Below are 15,483 nucleotides of genomic sequence, written 5' to 3' on the forward strand. Positions count from 1 at the left end.
GTGTCAGAGAAACCGCTCTCCAAATAGTTTATTTCATCATGTGAATTGATCTGATTTGTGACTGCGTTTGGATGATAAATACTTTTTAGAAAAAAAAAAAAAAAGAAAATCAGTATGTATGGTCAAACACCACTAGAAAAGCACTAACAAAGATAAACATTTGTCTCAAAAAAAGGGGATAAGTATGTTTTTTAATATACATGAGGACAACATGCAAAGAAGCTGAGTTTGTACTCCTGCCTCTGCCACTTGCTCTTACTCAGCTAAAGCCTCTTTGGGCTGTAGGTTTTAGGCTTGTAAAACGTGGCTGATGAAATTTCTTGCAATTATTTTTCTGGGGGTCCTTGCTAGGGAATTGTTACAGACACGGTGGTGCTTGCACTAACTTTGTATTCCATCTCTTAAAACAGCTTTGATCTCGTTACCATTGGTGGGATCTCCATTATCCTGCACTTTGAGCGGGCTCCCTTCATCACCCAGGAGCACACGCTGTGGCTGCCATGGGATCGCTTCTTCGTGATGGAAACCATAGTCATGAGGCATGAAGAGAATGAGATCCCAAGCTGTGACCTCAGTAACTTTGCCCGGCCCAACCCTGTGGTCTCTCCATCTCCGCTGACAGCTTTTGCAAGTTCCTGCTCGGAGAAAGGTCCTATTGTTCCTGAAATCCAGGTATGAACCATCTGAGCTGAGGAGAAAATAATCCAACTCCTTTCTGTGCTTCCTTTGCCTGCTTTGAGCGACACAAATGCAACTATTCCGCTGCTTTCCTAAAAAAGAAGCATTCCTAGTTTGTTGCACCATTTTTCAGACATTTGCCAGGAGCGCTCACTCACAAGCATGCACTTTGCCAGGTTTTTTTTCCCTTATTCCTGAGAGATGGAGGCAAAGCACTTGTGGCTGACAACAAAATCCTATGTTGGTTCTGCTTTGCTTTCACCTCTCTTCCACAGGAGGTGGGCTGGGACCCTCGTGTGACCCACAACAAGTCTTCGGGCAGCCCTTTGGCATTCAATATGCCCAGCGCGAGGCTGATGGATCGCTTACGCTCTAATGCCTTTCTCCCGTTCAGGAGCAAATTTCATCCACTGGGCATTATGGATCTCAGTGACGGAGTATCGGGTGTGAACTTTCTCAGGGTTTGAAGCATACCCCTCACCCTACCAAGCTGCTGAGATGTGCAGTCAGCCAACAGACGCCTGGAAAATGGCCAGCCTGCGGAGCGCCTAGGTTTTATTGCGTTTCATGACATTTGGGATAGATGAGCAAAGCGAGGGTTACTTTTAATTTCTCACCCCCATTTTCTTTTTTAAGGAAGGGGGAGTCAGATAAAGTAGTTTAACAACTTGCTGTGGATGCAAAGTATTTTGCCAAATGGCAAGTTGGGTTTTAAACTGAATAGTCTAAACAACTGAATTATCCATTTTCCTTAAAAACACTCACTGCGTTGAAATATATGGATGTAGCAGCATTCAAGCTTTCCTTTCTCGGGCATGTTGTTCCCTGGGTTTTAGATGCCAGCATTTGGCATGTCCTGGGTATTGCTTTTAGTGGCAAATAATAGTCTGCCAAGGTAGAAATAATAACAAATGTAGGGACAAATTGTGTGCTTCCTGCTTGGACTCCATTGGGGTTGCAGTCGCGTTAGTGAGGAAAGAAGTAAGTTTATATCTTCTAATTTTAATACACCAGGTACTGAACCCAGCAACAAATAAAGCTAGTGGTCTCTTACCTTTCCCTCTGGACCAAATCCTGTGATCCTTTCTCACACTAATTTCCAATTACAGTCACCAGGTTTGTCCCAGCATAATTACTAATGAAGAAGTCCCATATCTTGTAAAGTCCATCAAATTGCAAATACTTTGTTCGGTTTTCACATCTCTTTTTTCCTGAACCAACAAACACCATAAAAAGGTAATGTTCAATGCTGCCTGGGAAAGAAGCAAATATCTGATACAGTGCAACTATAATCATAACCTCACTTATTATTTGGTAGGATACTCATTAGATTGTGTTAATTATATCTATTGAACTAAAACATTCTAAAACTCTTCAATAAGAGTGCATGCCTGTTTATTGACTGTGAAAGCAGCCAGGGATGCTGATCATAAGCAATAGTTTGATACAGTTTCTTGACTGTAGATCATAGAATCATAGAATGGTTTGGGTTGGAAAGGACCTTTCAAGGTCATCCAATCCAACCCCCCTGCCGTGAGCAGGGACATCTTCAACCAGATCAGGTTGCTCAGAGCCCCGTCCAACCTGACCTTGACTGTTTCCAGGGATGGGGCATCGACCACCTCTCTGGGCAACCTGGGCCAGGGTTTCACCACATTCATCATAGATGTTTAGTGCCATTTGAAATGTCCCACAGATATCCTGTTTGGCCTCCAATTGCCAGTCCAGAATGATCCCCCTATCAGTGTCCTACATCATATCTGCCAAACCCTTGTGAATGTCAGATAACTTGGACATCCCAAATCCCACTAGACACCTGTAGTTATGGAATCTAACTAAGACCTAAGTGGGATTCATTTTGAGATTATGGCACCTAAATAAGGTGTTCATGCACAGTCGTCTTGATGTGTGCTAGATGTCCAAGCTCCCATTAAAGCTGACAGAAATCTAATCAATATCGTCAGTGGAAACTACAGATCAGTTAAGCTGACCATCTTGAAGGTATCTGGTTCCCACTGATGATATCGGTTAGATCTCCACTGACTACAATTGATGCTTACATGCCTACCTCACACACACACACCTATAGGTTGACATCCAGATTTACATACCTTAAACTGGAATTGATTCCCACTCTTAAGTTTACATGGCAACACCAACCTTCTAAAGAGCCTATCTCTGCTCATTTGCCATGTAGAGACCTAGAAGAGTAGTTCAGAAGAGACTCCTAACTTTTAGGTTCCTAAGTTTAGATAAGATGAATCCCATGATGAGCAGTACTTTTCCCATGTGCCAGATGATTCACCTAAAACCTATAAAACAGTATTCTACCTCAAATATTGGCAGCTGAAGGTTAACAGAGTTTGTTGTGCAGGAGTATACAAGAGAATCTGATTTATGGCAGAGTCCTGACTGTACTTCAGTTCATAAGTGGACTACTTTTCATTCCTATACTGGATATACATACAGCAAAAAATAACCTAGCTGGCATTTTCTGCAGCTGCATTTTATAATATGCCGTTCTCAGCAGAGAAACGTTAAATATAAAAGGTGTGAGCACATAGCTGAGAGGAGCTGACAAGAGGATGGCAGAGCTGGGAAAGAGATTTTGACAAGTGGGCAGACAGGAACCTCATGAGCTCCAACAAATAAATGCAGTGCCCTCTACCTGGATGCGTTCAAAAGACCAAATAACACATTGTAAGTGTTTGATTCAGGTGCCTAAAGACAGATTTGGTGCCATTTAAGATGCCCTGAAGCGTCCTTTCAGGCCTCCAGCTGTAGCTTCAGAAGGGCGGAGATCTCAAGAAGGTCCATGTCAGATCTGTCCTCCCCTTGCAGAGGTTTTGGATACCATAGAACATCTCAAAAGCACTAGTTGTCTATGATAAGGCCCCTAAATCAGACCCTAAAAGCTTTTCTTTCTCAAAATTCCTTCTGAACATCATATTAAAAAAAAAAAAAGATTGATTGTTCCTTGCCTTGTCTGCTGGCAGAGTGAAGAGTTACTGTAAAAGAAATGTGTAACCCAGCACACAGAAACAAGATTTTCTACATTGTCTCATTCAAACAGCGGAAGGATTGCTACTAACATAAGCATAGATCAACACCCAGGAGCGAAGGGAACACGGCAGTGAAAATTGCTAAATTGTGAAAATCCCAAGTAAGCCTGAAGAACCAGCTCTTCTGCCTGACCAGCCTGGTGGCTGGACCGCTTTTAAAGAGCAGATTATATTGGTTAGGCTGTAATAAACTCTAAGAGCCCTAGTCTTTCACAAGGACCCCAGATGCAGCATATGAATTTATCTGGTCCAAAGAGCAATTATCAAATAGAAATAAGGGCACAATTCAGCTGTTGTTACTTTTGGTGCATTCAGAGTATTTTAAAGCTTATTTTTCCCCTCTTCTCCCACTGATGTCCTACTGGATTATACTCCCCCCACCAATGCCCTGCTTTGTTGCTGGTTTATCACTACTTACACACTACAAATGTGTTTTGGATAAACTGAATTACAGTTTGAACCCTATCTTGAAGCAGGCGCCTTTAAACACAGCCCCTTGTGCTGCTCAGTGCCTTGGTACAGCTGTGCTGACCCTTTCTCTGGAATGGTAGACAGCAGAGACAGATCACGACAGAGAGAAATAATTATTTCTGACAGGGATTTGAACCAGACATTGCAAATAGTACCTCCGTGACAATTATTTCTGCCTGGCTTTTTCCTAGAGGGGTTACATATGAAGACAGATTTGATACAAGGGACCACCTTTACTGCAGCTTGGCTCAGCTGGTCTCTGGTGGAGCCTGGTCCCAGCCCAGATTGTTGCTGAGCTCATAAAATATATTTTAAAATTCCTGGGTTTTCCCAGTTCTGTCATTTTTCAGCCTCCTAAGCACTGAGATATGTAAATTGAAAAGGCTGCATTAGAGAAAGTAAATATTTATGAGCACAGTGGAACAGCGCTTTAACTTCTGGATGTGTCCGTTTGTCAAGTGCTGCAACACTCAGAGGCTGTAAGTTATCACTCGAAAAAGTGTTGGGCCTTGGATAATAGCTTAGAAGAGGTCTTTTCAGGGGGCAGATTACAAGATTTATCGTTATCGATAATGCTAAAGAGAAGACCTGTAAGAGATGAGCACCTTGTCACGCCAGGGAAGTTTGTGCTACCATATAGGAGGAGGTGCGTATAGGAGCCACGTAGCTTGGAGGACACCAGGCTGGCTGTGATCCTTTCCTGATGGGTGGATCTCCTGACCCACCTGCCTTCAAGCCTCCATGCCCTTAATATTACAAAAGCTGATTATTGTTAGGGAAGTATTTTCACAGCTCATTTAGGGTCCAGCACACCGAAGTATTTCAGAAGTGGCGCAGGAGAGAACAGTGCCAGCTGTGACCTTCAGACACATCCCATTATCAGACCAAGTTTTCCAGCTCACTGCTAAGCTTCTACTGTCATCTTTCAAACCTTGCCAAAGGTTGCCGGCTTGTGCTGAAAATGTCCATGTTGGGTGCTTACCTAATAGTGAAATTTTCTGGAAAGTGACAGCTAATTTATTTTTCTCCTAAGATTTAAGAAACAAATGCCCTTTTTTATCAGTATTTTGCATGGGAAAATCAGCATGGTGTTGGGCATGGACATTGTATCACTTTCCAGAAAATTTCCCCGCATTTCTCCAGCTGGGAAAAAAAAAAAAAAAAAAAAAAAAAAAAAAGAAATGTAAAAATCTGGTTATACTTTAGCAGGTAAATTACCCGAAAATCCCATCTTTACTGAGACTTCTCAATCTCAGAGCAGAACAGGACCAGACAAAACTTCCCCTGCTCTTTCTCCAGTCTTCTGTGAAATTTTGTACGGGAATGCAGACCTGTGAGATAACTGTCCCAGTCAGTCAGAAATACCCACACTCATGGCTGGAGGAGAAAATGAAGCAACTCACCTAGGATACAAAGGAAATTGGAAAAGGAAGGGAAGGGAGAATGCAAGGGAAGGGAAAAGGGTTGATGGTGTTAGGTCAGGCCAAGAGCTTCATCACACAGGTAAGAGGGGAGGGAATTTTAAGCAAGGACCAGGGTAAGTAGGAACAAATGTGAGGTAAGAAAATAAGGACGAGGACACAGGAAAAAAAAGGCTAGAGGTAGATCAGGCAAAGAGGGTCACAGGTGAGGTGGGAGAGGAGCAGTTTCAAAGGAGAGATGGGGAAGTCAGAGGAGGGAAGGTGGAAGCAGGATTCACTAATAACATGGAGAGAATGGCAGGTTATGACTGGGGCTGGGGAACATCCGTACGGATCCAGGCCAAGTAGGGCTTGATATTTTACTGGGAAAAAAAAGCCAGGAGACAAAAACTAGCAGCCATAGAAACCTCCAATATACAAGACAGAAAAAGGAAGCTAAACTGATGGGCTGGAATAATCTCAGACCCCCAGCTCCTTTCACCACTGGTCCTGGGACTACTTTTAACAGTAAGTCCCATTGTAAACACTGACTTAAATGTGATACTTTGGTGTCCTGTTCTCCCACATAACAGAGATGGAGAAAGAGGGAGGCATTCCTTAGCTTCCACAACTAACCCTATAAATTACATATATGATTTCATACTTGATGCCTACTAGGTGTGTTTTTTTAGACATGTCTACCAGAGCTTTTATAAAGGTGTGTTTGATAAATTACAGCTTCGTTGCCTCTCCCTGTCTGCTCGCTGCTAATTTAACACCTCCTGGATTGCTTTTCCACAGGCTCTACAGGAAGAGATTAATGTTTCCGGTAGTAAAATAAAAGTGAGTTACCTGAGCAGTCGCACAGCTGGCTACAAATCAGTCCTGAGGATCAGCATGACCCACCCCACCATCCCCTTCAACCTCATGAAAGTCCACCTCATGGTGGCCGTCGAGGGACGCCTATTCAGAAAGTGGTTTGCAGCTGCTCCAGACCTGTCCTATTATTTCATCTGGGATAAGACAGACGTCTACAGCCAGAAGGTGTATGGGCTCTCGGAAGCCTTTGGTAAGTGACCCCAGGGCTTGTGTCTCTTTTTAGAAGCAGCTAAGTGGCAATGCACAGACCTTGTCCTAGATCGGTATGGTCCAACTGCTAATACATAAAATGGTCCCTGCTGGTTCACTGCTGTTTCCTTGGAGAGGATGGGGCCCAGCTGTTCAGACAGCACACATTTCCCCAACAGATGAATACTTATCTGTTCTCTGGCTCATGGCCCAGCAGATATATCCTGAGCTGCTACCATCATATTCATACAGAAGGAATGAACTGGGACCAGAGGCGTTTGTCTGCCTCTCGCCTATAGTCAAAAGCTGTCAACACTGCTTTGAAAGAAATCCCTAGAACTGAGCCCTGATCTCTACTCCTCCTTGTGCCTGACCTTCAGGATTGCTCTAATCTTAGTTTCCCCTTCGTTACCCATTCAAGAACACCATCCCAAACTGGGGCGTGACGGTCTTCTCTCTCGTACCTTTGTGCATTCATTTCCATCTGCAAAAGACTGTCAGAAGCTGCAAGGCAGAGAATAGGAAGGCTCTGCACGCTCAATGATGGGCCACATCCCCAGCACCATGCCACCCACTCTAGAGGAGCAGAAGCTGAAGTCCCCGGCGGGGCGGGAAGCTGTGCTGTGGATGTATGCAGAGACACGCTTCATTCCTCTTCCCGCTGCCATCGCAGACTGCACCCAGTGAGCCCTGCGCGACGGTGCTGGAGGGAAGGGGGTACTTTGAGCGTATAGTGAGCAGAGGTGATGCAGGTCTGCAGTGATTGCTTCCCATCTGATCAACAAGCAGAGGACATTCAGTTACAGATCTTCAAACCAGTCTAGTCTAGACCTTTCAGGCTGCCAAGGAAATGATATCAGCAAAATGGGAGAGATCCCAAATGAGCAAATAGAGCTCTTTTTGACAGAAGGGTCGTTTGCTGATGCCTCGTAGCCCAACTGAAGACAAGTCTCTTTAGAGGAGTTGCAGGGTGCCTTATTTTTTAGGAGGAAGAATAGATGCTTTCCTCTCATGCAGGCTTTCCCTTCCTCTCACCAGTGAGTCCTGGAGTGCTCCATGATGCAGCTCTGCAGCCCCAGAGTACTCAAGCAGGTCTGAGGACAGCAGTATTCAGGCTTTCAGTGAAAAATATCAAGAACAGTGAAAAATATCAAGCCTTCATTTCCTAAATTACATCTTCCTCTGATACTGTCTGATTCTGCGAAAGGCTATATTTGATGGAAGATCCTGAGTTCGCTTAGTATTCAGCACTTTTCAAGGAGGCTGGGAAACTTGTTAGATCAGACCTTTATTTTTATCTAGTAAAAAAAAAAAAAAAGAGCTATGTAACTACTTTTCATTTGTGTAGAACTTGCAGTTCTGCTCTGCTTCAGCTGTTAGCGCTGAAAAGATCGGGTAGGGCAGAAGAAAAGCAGACCAATGAAACTGGTCCTGCTTCTTCTGAGAAAACCATAAAGGAGTCATTATTCTGGCAAACCCATGATTTTCCTTCTACTGACATCATTTTACTCTTAAGCAACTCCAATGTGTTCGGCAGAGTTACTCCTGAAAGGGTATAATTAGGCGTCATGGCAAGCAAACCCTTTTCACATTAACAATGACCACAAGTCAACCTGGTCTGAGACTGCTGTCTCTGACGTACTTGCTGCCCCATGCCTCATTTGTATAAGACTTTACTTTCCAAGAAAGGCCTTGATTTTTAGCAAGTTCCTGACATGCGGTCATTGATCACAGATAGCAGATAGGAGTAATGCTCCCATTTAGGAGTCCAGCAGTGGTTTACACTCTCGAATACTCATTGTTTTAAAATATGTCTTTAAAACAGTGCCTTTTGAATATTTAGCACATTTGCCCAACATCTACAACTGTGTTGACCTTTTTAAATGCAGGATGGCCTTTAAAGAGAAAAGTATTAGGACTCTGCATTGTGATGATGGCATTTTAAATGAAATTGTCAGTCACCTGTAGAAATGCTCTTACCCCTGCTCAGCTGAAACTCTGTGTGTGCTAACTGTACATTTCTGGGTTACTAATCTGGGGAGGTCTTTTGTTTCTCTCTTGTTTGTAGTTTCAGTAGGTTATGAGTATGAATCCTGTCCTGACTTGATCCTGTGGGAGAAGAGGACAGCTGTGCTTCAGGGTTATGAAATTGATGCTTCCAAACTTGGAGGATGGACCCTGGACAAACACCATGCCCTCAACATACAAAGTGGTAGGTTGTAACACATAACAGGAATAATGCAGTGTTGCAAGGACCAGTTGCTTCCTATTGCTAAGAATTCAAGAAAAAAAAAGGAAAGAAACCTGACCAACACATGTACTCTCTCATGTATTTTGCTAACAAATTATTTCTAGTAACTTACATTTAGAAACAATTTGGTGTGTGTAAATGCAAAAGAAGCTGGCCGTCATCAAGTAGTTCAGTGTCGTCATGTCTAACTTTGTAGTGTCTCAAAAGAAGGTTATTAACAAGGAAAATATTCCTAAAATAACAAAAAGGGGACCCTATTCAGATTGGACCTACCACTGAGCATAAATCCACCCAGACTCATCCACCAATGTGCAAGACTACTTGCAGAAATGAGAAGCTTCATGGGTCATAAGGGAAAATGGAAGGTGCCAGAGTCCCTGAAGGCTGCTCAAGACTGCAGCAGCGAGGCTTGAAAGCTGATCAGAACACGTCCAAAAGATGGAAGCACTGTGTCCCTCTGGATGATAGCAGTGGTATGGGAGCAAACCTCTAATTCAGCCCACATCACTGCTGAAAACGCTACACTTACAGGGAACATAAGCAGAGCTCCTCTAAAGCTTTGCAGATGAAACATTTCTCTAGAGAATGTGCCATGGTCTTCCTGTCCCTTATTTTTCCATGCTCTATGTCATTTATTTTTTTAGCTGGTAGGCTGCACATTACAGGGCAAGGAGGGACAGAAAGGGCAGGTGAACATTGATGAGATGCTGAAAAGTGTATTTCATTCAAAGGCAAAGACAGTCTTGTTCTCCCTACATACTTTTGTTCTGCAGGAAATGTAACGGGTCTATAAAAAATACTTACTTCAGGTAAGGGGCTCGTCATTTGAAACCATCACAAAACAATACTATGAAAGATGATAAACCTCCTTGCTACTTGACAAATACCCCAGCTGACATCCAGCATTGCCAGTTTGTGCTCCCTTTGGTCTCGGTTTCCCTGTCTCTCTTTAATGTCCTTATTACTGTTTTCTCTCTCTAGGCATCTTGCATAAAGGAAACGGGGAAAACCAGTTTATTTCCCAGCAGCCGCCTGTAATCGGAAGCATTATGGGCAACGGCCGCAGACGTAGCATTTCTTGTCCAAGCTGCAATGGTCTTGCAGATGGGAACAAACTCCTGGCTCCTGTTGCCCTAACATGTGGCTCTGATGGAAGTCTTTATGTTGGAGATTTCAACTACATCCGAAGGATCTTTCCCTCTGGCAATGTCACCAACATACTGGAGCTGAGGTACACTGTGCTGAATGTGGCCACTATAATTATGCCTTTAAGTTCTGCAGAAATCTTATGTACCCAAAAGGGGAATGAGAAAAATTCTTTAAAAAACCACAGCAAAACAGAAAAAAAGCTGTCCAGATTTGCCTCTTCTGCAACTCTGCTGACTTTGATTTACACCAGAGAAACACAGGCCTAACAAGTTCGTCCAGAATTGAATCACACACCAAAAATATTGACACAATTCTGTGCTGCTAGATCAAACTGTGTTGATGTCTGCCTTTTCATGTTGTTAGAGACCAGTGGGAATTCTTAAAATTAACAGTCAGCCTCTGAGATAACCTAAACTTGGAAGGACAGAGCACCGATGATGATATGTAGAGGTTAATCAGGACAGATGATCATTCATAATTAAGACAGGATGATCACTCTAGGTGGTCACAGACTGGCTTTTTCTAGTTGTTTCTTGCGGGACAAATGTATCAGCTCCCATCAGTTCCCAACTGAACAGCAGTGTCAGGGTGAACATACAGATGGATGAAAGTAAGTGAAGTATTTCCTTTTAACCCGAAATAACAAAGGGGAAAAAAATATTAGGAGAAATAGGTAGGATGGGGAAGGAACGTCCCTTAAAAACAAGGAAGGAGAGGGAAAAGTATAGATTTGTCACAAGTTCTGAGAAAATGAAATAGATTGTGACTGAATCAAAATTTCAAATTGACCTCACTGGGGATATTTTTCCTATCTAAAATTTCCACAATGAATACAATTACCCATTTCAAAGCACCAGGGCCTGATTCTGGCCTCTGCGTGGCCAGAGAAGACTCACTCCAGGAAAGTCAGTAGAGTTAAATGAGTGTTTCTGAATGACTCTTCTCTGCTTGAATGGCCTGACCTAAGGTCCTAAGAGGTCAATATGAGGTTAGCATGGTAGGAAGGTCCACATTTCCATTTAACTCTCCAGATCTGGCCTGAAAATGAGAATCTTCCAGAAAGTAAGAAACTTCCTGCTCTACTCAGACTTAATGTCCTGGCTGCTGAGGACAAAAGTAAGGCTCTATTTCTGCAAGGACTGCCATGTGGAAGCTTACTAGACAGCTTCCTAGAGCAGCAGGGTCCCATACAGCATTGCTTTTTATTTCCATTTGCTCCACAAGGCCACAGGTAAAAATGAAAGAGCTGATCTGCAGGAAAATTGGTGCAAGAACCCATTAGTCCCTCGTTTACAAACACGCCACAGTCATTAGACCTTGATGAAGGTCTTATTTGGCACGCAGAACCATCGTCGTAGATCGTGGTGTATGAGAAAAAAAATCCAGGCAGCCATCACAAGGCTGGCACTTACAGAATAGCTGTCTTGGTATGCTCACAGGGCAACAAAGAAATCAGGAGGAGTCATTCAGTTAGGAAGCCCACAATGAGATGTTTGCAGTCACATCTCAGAGGGCCGGGGTACCTTTTGAGTAAATAAGCAAGAACCTGATTCTTGCTATTCTGTTACATGATATACGAGAACATAATATCTCTCACGTTTGTAAGGTGGGAAGCTGGGATAAATCTTCAGACCTGGTCCACGTTAAAGAATGTAATATTCTTCCAGTGCCAGAAAGTTATTTTAACGACCAAAGGTGAGATTTCCAGAAGAGCCTAGGTGATTTGGGGCCCAAATCCCATTGCAACTGAGTGGGATTAATATCTCATTCCCAGAAGTACAATTTTGAAAACCCGATCCCTGTTTCATTGTCAGTGGAAATACCAGACACAGCGGAGGTTTTGCAGAGTGTTTCCTCATTGGAAAGGAGAAAATTGGAAGCCTTGACAGAGTGGCCTTGCTGGCTTTTGTGTAGAGCCACAGAGTTAAATTTACTCCAGAGTTAAATCTGCTGGAACGATTGCTGCTTCATCTGTGCAAACACTTAGGTTACTGGATCTAATAAACATTTCTTCACTCTGGTGTGCTATAAAGTAAGTGGGTTCGGATGCCGGCTGACTAAAAGCTATGGAGGAAAGCCATTGCTTTTGGACTAAATGGAGTTTGCTTGTGTCTTCTCAAATCAGCATCTCCTTGGAGATTAACACCCTCACTGTTTGGCTTTTGGGTTTTGTTTGGAGGGGTGTCTTGAGTGTAGTGTTCCATTGCAGAGAGGAAAACAAATGTATTGTGGGTCGCAGATAACTGGAGCTGAGAATGTAACTAGACCCATGAAAAATGTCCAGCTCGGCTTAATTTCAGTCCTCTGGGCTAGAGTTCATGAGGTTACGGCAATGAACTGCCACCCATAACTGTGCAACTGTTAAGTTACCTTTGTAAATCACAAAGTATTGCTTTGACTGAGAGTGAAAAAAACTGTAAAAATATCTGCATCTACATATATTTAGCTCAGTACTGCTCTGAATGATAAAGTCTGTCTGGTCCTATCTCTTGCATAAGTGAATAACTCCAAGCAGGTGAGATCACACTTCCTTTGTGATATGCAGCGGTACATAAGTGAGCTCACTGCCAAGTAATATCCAATATAAAATATATCAGTGTCATTCCAGCTAAGTCTTTATTTATTATTGCATTGTATGATACAGTTACTGTCAAGTTTTCAATCTGCTAATAATGCATCGAACTGAGCTGCTAACACCTCATTCTTTCTTCTATTCCCTGCTTTCCTGTCTTCTGTCAGAAATAAAGATTTCAGACATAGGTAAGCCAACCAGTGGAGAATTCTTATGCCGCTCCCTGTCTTGTTGCATGTTGTTACACAGTGAGCCACAAGTGCCATTTCCAGATGATTCAATAGCAAATGAAGCTGGCGTGATTAAAACTGGCGTAGGCAATCAGTCATCAGAACTGGGAGCCATTAATCACAGAGCAGAGTCGCGCAGACTTCTGCATGAGCTGTTATAGCTGTAGACAGGGGAAGTACAGACATGAGAAGCAGGGTAACAAGAGGAGGAGGGTACAAGGAAAAATGGGTGGGAATTAACCAAGAAAGTAAAATGGGGACAGCGTCAGGGTACAGGTCACTGGAATAGCTAGGAAGAAAAAATAAATTCTCGTATGGTGAAATGTCTTCTTTTTGAGTTTGGGGGAGTGTAACAGGCATAATGAAAGGCCATATGTACCCCAGCATCACCCGCTTAGGGAAGTAAGTTTTTGTAATTCTTTGTCAGTCTGAGCTCTTCACAGAGAGCCTTCGCATTATGTGAAAGTATGTCAGGCTCAGATAGGAGGTAGTGCAACTCAGAACCTTAGCCGGGAAATGCAATAAAAAGGAGAAAAAGTAATGACAAGAAAACAAGATGAAAGAGAGACTCCTAAATTGGAGCTTTGTCACTAAGAATATTTGTCATTTGGGTTCACTGGAGTTTCAGTGGGTTTGATCCAATCAGTTGCATTCAGGAAGATGTCAACCTCCTGTCACTGTCTGTGTTTGCAAGGACTTCTCTGGTTCTGACAAGTTTCCTCTCCTCCCCGGTTGCTTTCTAAATTAGAAGCATAGACTGTGGAGTTGGGATTTTTTTTTTGTTTGGTTTTCTTTTTGCATTTGGGATTGGGGATTTTTCTTGCTACGTGCTTTTTATTTACTGTTTCTTTGACTTCATAGAGGCTGTGCAAAACCACAAATGTTCGGTTTATCTGCATGCCTGGAAATGCAATGGAGTAGAAATGCTTTTTTTGTTTTATTGCCAGAACATTAATGAAGGGCTGAGCTTCCACGGCATAATGGACTGGCCCAAAGCATCTATTAGCAGGGCTGGGAGGTTGGTACACAAGACCTCTGCACTGACTGTCTTCATCAGGCTGAGTTCCAGCCCCCCAGCTCCTCTTTCACATCATTTGAAGGCAATAGAAAAACTCATTTCTCTTTGGAACAGCCAGGTTGTATCCTTAATGCCCTAGAAATACACAGCCACTAAGGTGCACCTGCTTTGACAGTGAAGGGCAGCAGCTGAATACCTGTTACAAGAAGAGTTTTTATATATGAAGGCAATAACTGAGTGAAGATATATGGACTGGCCACAAATGCTGCAGATGCCACCAGAGCCTCACGAAGTTGGCAGGGCTTCAGCCTTTAGGCAATTCCTAAAAACTAAGAAACTAAATGAAAGAAAGCCAAGACATGCCTGCTTCAGTGCAGTCCAAAGGGGACCAGTAAGGGAGGAAGGAGGTGAGGAGCTTTAGATGAAATATTCCCATCTGTGACTACATTAAGGGAGTCATCCATGTGAGTTAGCATCTGTTCTGTGTCATTTGCCATGATACTTCTTGTTAGGAAGCTTCTTCGTTTCTGAGCCATAGGGAAATGAGTGGGTGTAGTCTTAGCTAAAGCTCCAGTGCTTTGAGCTCCAGAAGGTCCTAAGCTTGACACTGCTGACAGGCAACAGTTGCAAAGGCTGAGATCCACAGGACTGAATCTTAGTGGTTTGGAAAAGCTGCAATCCATATGCAAAAGCTTCCTTACTTCAGGGGAAAGGATTCCTCCCCACCACGTAGCCTGTGGTGAGCTTGATCGCCAGACGTTCTGGAGCTACCAACTACGAGGCTTGGCTCTACAGCACTGCGTAGTGTAGCCGAGGTCTAACTCTGCAACAGCCAAAATGGCTGCCTGTCAACATGGGGGATGATAGCTAAGCCAAAAAGCATCACCAAATTGTGATGCCTTCCAAGTTTACGCCCATCTGTCATTCAGTAATAGATTAACAGGAACTTACTCCAGTGTGTCTGTGTATGGACCTGTCTCGATGGGCTTATAGAAGCTAATGACTTTTTCCAAGCATGGCAATAATAATTCGCAGTTAATTATCATTATCTTTGCTCTGCAGGAACATGGAGGGTGGCGAGGCATTTCTGTCTTTCAAATATGCAAAAAGTGGCCACACTAAAATATATTGTTCCTTTCTTGTTTCCATTCATACCTTAAAGAGGCAAATCTACAATTAGTGGCAAAGAGAGGTATCTCAGAAAACTGCCCTAGGATCGCATCAAAAGTCCTTTGCAGCGCCTGGGTTGGCTTATGGCATTGCTGTGAAGTTTTATTATGCAGCCTGTGACACTAGAAGAGCTTTAGGCATCACACACAAACTGAAAACACTAAAAGACCAAGTGTAAATTCAGCTCACTGCACTGTGTGGCCTCCTTATGTATTAATCTATTGAATGTCACCCAGGGAAAAAAAGACCAGTACCTCACACAAGCTATAATAAAATCCTCTGTTTGTGAGCTGCAGGGTGCTTAGCATGGAGCCATGGAAACACAGCCCCGCCAAACAAAAAACACTTGGCTGCAGGAATTCGGTAGTTCTTTAGTCACCAGCAAACGCATGTGGCCAGCAAGGCTCAGAGGGG

General features: G+C 43.2%; 1 protein-coding gene across 10 annotated transcripts in view; it reads left to right on the forward strand.

The window, feature by feature from the left end:
• Positions 1–15,483, forward strand: part of TENM4 (teneurin transmembrane protein 4) — a 603,540-nt gene that overhangs the window by 522,571 nt on the left and 65,486 nt on the right. For 8 of the 10 annotated variants that reach the window (XM_030042633.2, XM_030042636.1, XM_030042638.2 and 5 more), the window contains 5 exons: positions 411–672; positions 6,413–6,680; positions 8,748–8,891; positions 9,912–10,161; positions 12,819–12,839. In XM_030042633.2, the coding sequence (XP_029898493.1) occupies positions 411–672; positions 6,413–6,680; positions 8,748–8,891; positions 9,912–10,161; positions 12,819–12,839 (945 nt within the window). The remainder of the gene's footprint in view (positions 1–410; positions 673–6,412; positions 6,681–8,747; positions 8,892–9,911; positions 10,162–12,818; positions 12,840–15,483) is intronic. The other 2 variants (XM_030042637.2, XM_030042643.1) reach the window with 1 other exon arrangement.

Source organism: Aquila chrysaetos, chromosome 19, assembly GCF_900496995.4.
Source record: "Aquila chrysaetos chrysaetos chromosome 19, bAquChr1.4, whole genome shotgun sequence".
Classification (NCBI taxonomy): Eukaryota; Metazoa; Chordata; class Aves; order Accipitriformes; family Accipitridae; genus Aquila; species Aquila chrysaetos.